The sequence below is a fragment of the Scylla paramamosain genome, unplaced genomic scaffold, assembly GCF_035594125.1.
Source record: "Scylla paramamosain isolate STU-SP2022 unplaced genomic scaffold, ASM3559412v1 Contig2, whole genome shotgun sequence".
NCBI lineage: Eukaryota > Metazoa > Arthropoda > Malacostraca > Decapoda > Portunidae > Scylla > Scylla paramamosain.
Window position 1 is genome coordinate 4069510 of NW_026973667.1, and position 7911 is coordinate 4077420.

Genomic DNA, 7911 nt, shown 5'->3' on the forward strand with positions numbered 1-7911 from the left:
ATATATATATATATAATATATATATATAATAATTTCAACCTGTGTAGTACGATAATATGGCCAAAACAATTTGGCAACGCTGGGCTGCCGCCGGGAAGTTGCTACCCGCCTAGTGTGTAGTGAGCAGGTACGGGGGTGGTGTGTGAGTGTGGCTGTGTCGCGGACAACTGAAGGAGACCAAAGTAAGTGAGTTTCGACGAAATATTTGACATGTTGCATCATGGAATTACTGTTCCCTGTTTTTCATCACACCCTCTCTCTCTCTCTCTCTCTCTCTCTCTCTCTCTCCTCTCTCTCTCCTCCTCCCTCCCTCTCTCTCTCCCTCATTACATATGTACGACAATTTTACCAGAAGTACAATAATTTCAACCTGTGTAGTACGATAATATGGCAAAAACAATCTGGCAATTCTGAACTGTACGAGCCTAACAGAATCTCATGGCGTCCTGAAGGAAGGTTTGAAGTTGCACGTGTAAAAATTGACCAAAAAAACACCAAAATTCACATGAACGCGGCGCCCACACCAAAATTACTAGTAGAAGTGAGGGAAAGGAAGTTAAGGTGAGTGTGTCTGGCCAAAAATCGCCTTAAAATGGCAAGAATGGACGCTGTTACCCACCACAAGAAACAGAAGGGGAGGGAGCGGTGTGTTTAGGGAGAACTTCGGGGATCTGGTGTGTTTGGATTTTGGTTAATGTGTAGAATATCTGCTCCTGCCTCAGCCTAACCTTCACTAGCCGTGTTCAAGTTTACATCTGACATATAAAGGGTCACTGGCAGAAGGCTGGCTGATAAGTACTCTAGGGGAGGGCGGGGGGACGGGACAACAAACTTTTCTTATTTCCCCACGGAGGGAGGAAGTTGCGGAAAGAGGAAAAGACGGGAGATGTTTGGACTCACTCACCTGCTTGACTCACCTGGATGGCTACCCTTTCTTGACATATGAATAGACAGGTAGAGGTTATTTCAGATGAATGTAAGGGCAGCGCGGATCTGCAGGTGCGCCAAACCTTACGGTATTTTACTGTTTCCCCAGTATTAATGTGGCTTTCCTTACCCTTATCAGAGAAGGGCACTGGTCTACCCTGGTGAGGGGGTGTTCGTTCCGTGCGTGTGTATGTCACATCTGTTGGCAAGCGTGAATATGTTCACGGTGATTGGTTCCTTTGTTTGAGAATGCAGCTGCTGGCCAATTAAAACATGAGGGATTAATTTTAGCCAATGACAGCGCTTTACTTCATCCTGAGGAGGGAGAAGCGCTCAATTTGAAATATTTGAGTTAGTGCGAGGAAGAAGTCTGTCTGTTGCTGCCATTATTTCCAGCGCACCGCCACATTTTGTGAAGAGAAACAAGGTGACCACTTCTTACTCATTTCTCTGCCTTGCCAGTTAGGTTAGGTGACTTTAGTTAGGTTAGGTTAAGTTAGTTTAGTTTGGTTAGTGTGGTTAGGTTTGGTTAGGTTAGGTAGTTTAGTTAGGTTAAATTAGTTTGGATAGGTTTTATTTGGCTAGGTTAGGTTAATTTAGTTAGGTTAAGTTAGGTTAGGTTAAGTTAGTTTGGGTTAGGTTAAGTTAGTCTTGGTTAGGTTAGGTTAAGTTAGGTTTGGTTAGGTTAAGTTAGGTTTGGTTAGGTTAGGTCAGCTACTTTAGTTAGGTTAAGTTAGCTAGTTTGGTTAGGCCTGTAAGGTGGAGGTTGAGTGGAATGATGTCGCTTTCCTGAGTGGTGAATCTGCTCTATCTGGATCCTCGTTGCTGGAGACACTTGTTGCAGTGGATTGTTACCCTCTAATTTAATTCATTCCCATCACCACTAACCTTGCTGTTGGAATGACAGTTCCCACAAACACTCCATTTAAATTCAAATTATGTTGAAAGGCCGGGGGCAAATGTGACATTTTTTTTTTTTTCCTCCACCTCAGTTAAATTGTCTGTATGCATGATTTGGTTAGCCCTTAGATGTTAATTAGTTAGGTATTCTGTACACAGCATTAATACTGTGATAACATTTTGAACAGTAAGTATTCTGTACACAGCATTAATACTGTGATAACATTTTGAACAGTAAGTATTCTGTACACAGCATTAATACTCTGATAACATTTTGAACAGTAAGTATTCTGTACACAGCATTAATACTGTGATAACATTTTGAACAGTAAGTATTCTGTACACAGCATTAATACTGTGATAACATTTTGAACAGTAAGTATTCTGTACACAGCATTAATACTGTGATAACATTTTGAACAAGTATACCGGGGAAAAACTGTGTTTGTGTCCTTGATGACCCAGTGAAGTGTGGGTGGGTGACCCAACTTTGGGCTGTGACCCAAGGGTTAAGAACCACTGACCCAAGGTGATGCACTCTTCCAGGCACTTGCTGTGAGAGAGAGGGGAGAGACCTGTGCACCGCTGTGCTGCACTGTGCTTAGATGTCCCTGGTTCACTCCCTGAGGCTGTACCATTCTTGCCCCTATTGTGAGTATGTCTGTGTGTTGTTGTGTGTGTGTGTGTGTGTGTGTGTGTGGTGTGTGTGTGTGTGTGTGTGTGTGTGGTGTGTAGTTGACAATTACTGAAGGGTTTGTGACTTGACCCGTCCCACAAGTGACAAAGACGGCATCACGTTGGTCAGTGCTTGCAGAAATGGCTCTTTCTGAGACGTGGGTACAGTTTGTAATGGCTGCCACTCTTCCCTGCTCCACAGACCAGGCCAGCATCCAGGCCGCCGCCCTGCCTGGCACTGACGGCTGTCTGGCCTCCCCGAGGGTCCCTGCAGGACTGGACATGGCGTGTGCTGGTGGGGGTGGTGCTGCGCTGGAGGTTGTGAGGCCGGGCAGCAGCATGAGCGGCCGGCAGCGGCGGCAACAGTGGCAGCAGCAGCAGCAGCCAGCCTCAGGTGTGGGGAGGCGCAGGTAGTGGTGGCAAGAATCACCTGGAGGCAGGCAGCTCTGTCCACAGAGGAGAGAGCAAGTTTGAGTGCCAGCAGTGTGACAAAACTTTTGTATCCAGACGTGGCCTTAAGTACCACACCCTGACACACAGTGGTGTTAGAAAATATGAGTGTGGTGAGTGTGGGAAGAAATTTACCACAAAGTCTCACCTCACCACACACACCCTGACACACAGCTGGTGTTAGAAATTATGAGTGTGGTGAGTTTGGCAAGAAATTTACCACAAAGTCTCACCTCACCACACACACACACCCTGACACACAGTGGGGTTAAATGTTATGAGTGTGATGAGTGTGGGAAGAAATTTACCCAAAAGTCTTCCCTCAACACACACACCCTGACACACAGTGGTGTTAGAGAAATTATGAGTGTGATGAGTGTGGGAAGAAATTTATCCACAAGTATTCCCTCACCTCACACACCTTGACACACAGTGGTGTTAAAAATTATGAGTGTGATGAGTGTGGGAAGAAATTTACCACCATTTCTCGTCTCAATGAACACGCCTTCAGACACACTGGGGTGAGGGAGTTCGAGTGTGATGTTTGTGGCAAGTGTTTCAAGACAAAGGGTGATATTGCCAGGCACGTGAAGATCCACTTCTGAGGTGGTGGTGTGTGGACACATGGGGCCACACCTGTACCTGTGGTGGTGGTGGTGGTGGTGGTGGCCGTTCCTGTGAGGGAGTCATGGCCCCAGAAGTTTTGTGTGGTGGTGGTGGTGGTGGTGGTGGTGTGGGGGATTCATGGCCCCAGCAGTTTTGTGTGGTGGTGGTGGTGGTGGTGTGGGGGAGTCATGGCCCCAGCAGTTTTGTGTGGTGGTGGTGGTGGTGGTGGTGGTGGTGTGGGGGAGTCATGACCCCAGCAGTTTTGTGTGGTGGTGGTGGTGGTGTGGGGGAGTCATGGCCCCAGCATTTGTTTTGTTGGCAGTGCAGGTGTGACTTTCAATAAATGTGTGTGTGCAGTAAACCTTTGTTTGTGTATTCACCAGGTGTAGTATACAGGGCCTCAGCTACAGGAATATATTGTAGTGAGGCAGCCCCTCTCTCTCCTTGCCTCAAGTGTTTGTGTATTCACCAGGTGTAGTATACAGGGCCTCAGCTACAGGAATATATTGTAGTGAGGCAGCCCCTCTCTCTCCTTGCCTCAAGTGTTTGTGTATTCACCAGGTGTAGTATACAGGGCCTCAGCTACAGGAATATATTGTAGTGAGGCAGCCCCTCTCTCTCCTTGCCTCAAGTGTTTGTGTATTCACCAGGTGTAGTATACAGGGCCTCAGCTACAGGAATATATTGTAGTGAGGCAGCCCCTCTCTCTCCTTGCCTCAAGTGTTGTGTTTCTGTTTCTTTTTGTCACCCTTCACACGTTAGGTTAGGTTAAGTCTGGCACCATCTTTGCCTCTCTCTCTCTCTCTCTCTCTCTCTCTCTCTCTCTCTCTCTCTCTCTCTCTCTCTCTCTCTCTCTCTCTCTCTCTCTCTCTCTCTCTCTCTCTCTCTCTCTCTCTCTCTACAGGTGAGGGAGCACACAAGTGTAGCAGCTAACAGTTTCTGTGTAATTGTCGTGGTGGTGACTTTCCTCCTCAAGTCCTTGTCCTGGAAGGGAAAGGCTGCCCTTGTGTTCCTCACCATCCAGTCGTGTCACCAACCGTGTTGTCTGTGTGCCGGACGTTAATTTTGATTGTGATTTAACGTGCTTGTCCCGCAAGGATCGCCGCAGTGACCGCCTTTGTTTAGTATTTTGTGAGCCGCCGCAATAGGTGGGTGTGGTGATTGTTTCCTGGATTGCTTGAGTAATTCCACGTGTTTAGGCGATAATTGTTTGTTAATGCGTCTGATGAACTCTTTAAATTTTTAATGATCCATCCCATATTCTTTCTGTTGTGGTGAAAAAGGGAGATTGTGAGCACAAAGTAATCCAAATTTCTGTCTGAAGTGAATGCATTGAAGCACTCGACAGAAAACCGCAAAAAAAAAAAAAAAAACATGCAAATAAAAAAAAAATGGAAGTTACTGAGAAAATCAACATTGAAACGATGTCAGTGAGAATAACGGAAACAAATAGTCAAGTGTACGCGACAGCCATAGTGTTTAATTGTTATATGTCCCCTCTTTCCTTATATAAGTTAGTTAGCAGGAAGGCTGGAAATTCATAAGTAAAAAAAATAAATAAGTAAAATAAAATTGTTCCCAGTGGAGTGCTTGACATTTTGAAATTCGCGTCACAATGTGGAACCAAAACAGTGCCGTTGCGAAGATTGTATAATTTGTATGGCCGCCACCGATCGGATCTCTCCCTCGCCACAGCATCCTCACGTAAATCTACATGTATATACATCACCAAGGCAGGAACTTGTTGTAGCGGTGATGAGTGTGTTATTCTGACATGTAAGGTTCTCAAGGGTGTTTCCTCTGTTAATAACGTAGAAATCTTGTTAATCTGTCATAGAACCGCAAAAACCATTAAAAACACTTTGCTCTGACTAAGTTTTCCAAGGCCACAGAGACTCCCAACCGGGTTCTTAAGACAAGTTCACCCATCAGCAAAGCACAAATCATGTTAGTCAGTCACTAGTACCACAAAAAACAACTAGAGCCTTTGGAAAGTAATGGAGGCGCAGCTGACGAACTTAATAAAACAAACTTCAATAACAGGTAACATTCCACCAGACCACCACAACCACAAGTACAGTATGAAGTGGCAGTCAAACACACCACCACTACCACTACTACCACTACTACTACTACTACTAACAGTGTGTGGAAGCTGCCGGTCTCTCTCAGCATCACTACGATTTTGGGGACTGGACGGCAATAGTGGTGCTGACGGCAGTACTGGAGTATTAAGGTGAGGGAGAGAGAGAGGGGATATTTGTATTGTTATTATTATTAGAGAGAGAGAGAGAGAGAGAGAGAGAGAGAGAGAGAGAAAGTAATGACTGCAATGAAAGAAGAGAGGAGGAAGACAAGGAGAAGAACAGTTAAGAAAGATACAAGGATGAGAGAGAGAAAGATAGATAGATAGATAGAGAGAGAGAGAGAGAGAGAGAGAGAGAGAGAGAGAGAGAGAGAGAGAGAGAGAGAGAGAGACCCAATCACTATATATATTTCATTGTCCTATTTCTCACCCACTCCTTCCCCTCCACACACAGGATGTTAGGCAGCCATTATACAGTGGTGGATGGCGGGCTGGCTTCCACACTGCAGGCTGAGGGGTACGAGGTGGATGGCGACCCATTGTGGAGTGCTCGGCTGCTGGCAACACACCCAAGCGCCATTAAAAAGGTGTGTAAGGTTAGAAATTGCCATGATTATTTGATTTATATCCTCTAACCCTCTCTCTCTCTCTCTCTTTCTCTCTCTCTCCACAGGTACACACATTATTTTTAGAAGCAGGAGCAGAGGTGGTGGTGTGTGGCAGTTACCAGAGCAGTGTGCCAGGCTTCCAGCAGCTCCTTGGCACCACACAGAAAGTGGCACTGGCAACTTATTGAACGCTCCGCCACTCTGGCACTCGAAGCTGTACAGGAGTTTGAGGGGAAGAGAGGAACTGGAGGTGAGGAGACAGGAGGAGGAGGAGGAAGGAGGACAAACAGGGATGAGAAGGAAAGATGGAAGAACATTAAAGGAAATGAGGAGAAGGGATGATAGAAGGGAGAGGGAAGAAAGCAAGGAGGAAGAGGAGGAGGAGAAAGGAATGAGAATATGAAGAGAAGATAGGAAGGAAAACAGGAAATTGAGGAAAAGAGAAGATGAGATAGAGAAAGAGAGGGAAGTAGACTGGCTGGCTGGCTGGCTGACTAACTGACTGACTGACTGGCTGGCTGGCTGGCTGGCTGGCTGGCTGGCTGGCTGGCTGGCTGGCTGGCTGACTGACTGACTGACTGACTGACTGACTGACTGACTGACTGACTGACTAAATGACTGACTAACTGACTGGCTGGCTGGCTGGCTGGCTGGCTGAGCTGACTGACTGACTGACTGACTGACTGACTGACTGACTTGATCTGACTGACTGACCTGACTGACTGACTGACTGGGACTGACTGGCTAACTGACTGACTGACTGACTGGCTGGCTGACTGACTGACTGACTGACTGACTGACTGACTGACTGACTGACTCACACTTAAGTATTCATTTCTATCTCTCGGTCTTATAACCAGGTTGCTTTTAAAGAGTTTGTAAGATAATATTATATGATGATAATTTATGAATTACTACTACTACTACTACTACTACTACTTACTAAACCTAACCAAACCAAACTTAATTTCATCTAGGTCACCCAAAGGTCGTATTGCAGGGTCATTAGGGCCCCTATGGAGCCATGCCAGGCAGATGGGTCAGAGTACACAGGGTCATACATTCCCTCTGTGACCCAATGTGACCTCGCGACCTGGCACCGACCCCGCTTGGAGGTGCTGGCAGGGGCAGGGGCTGCAGGCTGGTGGCACTGGAGACCCTGCCAGCACTGTCTGAGGGCCTTGGCACTCCTGGGGCTTCTGCAAGAGTTTCCTGATTTAAATGCTTGGGGTCACCTTCTCCTGTAAGGTGGGGGGTGGGTGGGGTGGTGGTGGGGTGGTGGGTGGTCGTCGTCATAAGGTTTTCATATGTATGTTTGTTGTTGTTGTAGCAGGTAAGTAGGAGTAGTATTTAAAATTTGCAAATTCTGATATATATATGTACTGATAAATCTCTCTCTCTCTCTCTCTCTCTCTCTCTCTCTCTCTCTCTCTTCTCTCTCTCTCTCTCTCCTCTCTCTCTCTCCTCTCTCTCTCTCCTCTCTCTCTCATCTCTCTCTCTCTCTCTATATATATATATATATATATAACATAAAGTTCTGCTCTCTCTCTCTCTCTCTCTCTCTCTCTCTCTCTCTCTCTCTCTCTCTCTCTCCTCATCTCTCTCTCTCTCTCTCTCTCTCTCTCTCTCTCTCTATATATATATATATATATATATATA

The 7911-nt window shown here is 46.1% G+C and overlaps 1 protein-coding gene and 1 long non-coding RNA gene across 3 annotated transcripts; both read left to right on the forward strand.

The window, feature by feature from the left end:
• The first annotated feature begins 2643 nt into the window (after window positions 1-2643).
• On the forward strand, window positions 2644-3557 carry LOC135095944 (putative zinc finger protein 840). Its single transcript, XM_063997092.1, has 2 exons — window positions 2644-2912; window positions 3386-3557. The coding sequence occupies exons 1-2, from the start codon at window positions 2644-2646 to the stop codon at window positions 3555-3557; spliced, it is 441 nt and encodes a 146-aa protein (XP_063853162.1).
• A 1565-nt stretch (window positions 3558-5122) lies between these two features.
• Window positions 5123-6849, forward strand: LOC135095892 (uncharacterized). 2 transcript variants are annotated; one of them, XR_010264539.1, is made up of 4 exons: window positions 5123-5334; window positions 5602-5794; window positions 6099-6231; window positions 6318-6849. It is a non-coding gene; the product is annotated as an uncharacterized LOC135095892 (long non-coding RNA). The 2 variants fall into 2 exon arrangements; XR_010264540.1 differs by having other exon boundaries at window positions 5124-5334; window positions 5617-5794.
• The last annotated feature ends 1062 nt before the right edge of the window (window positions 6850-7911 follow it).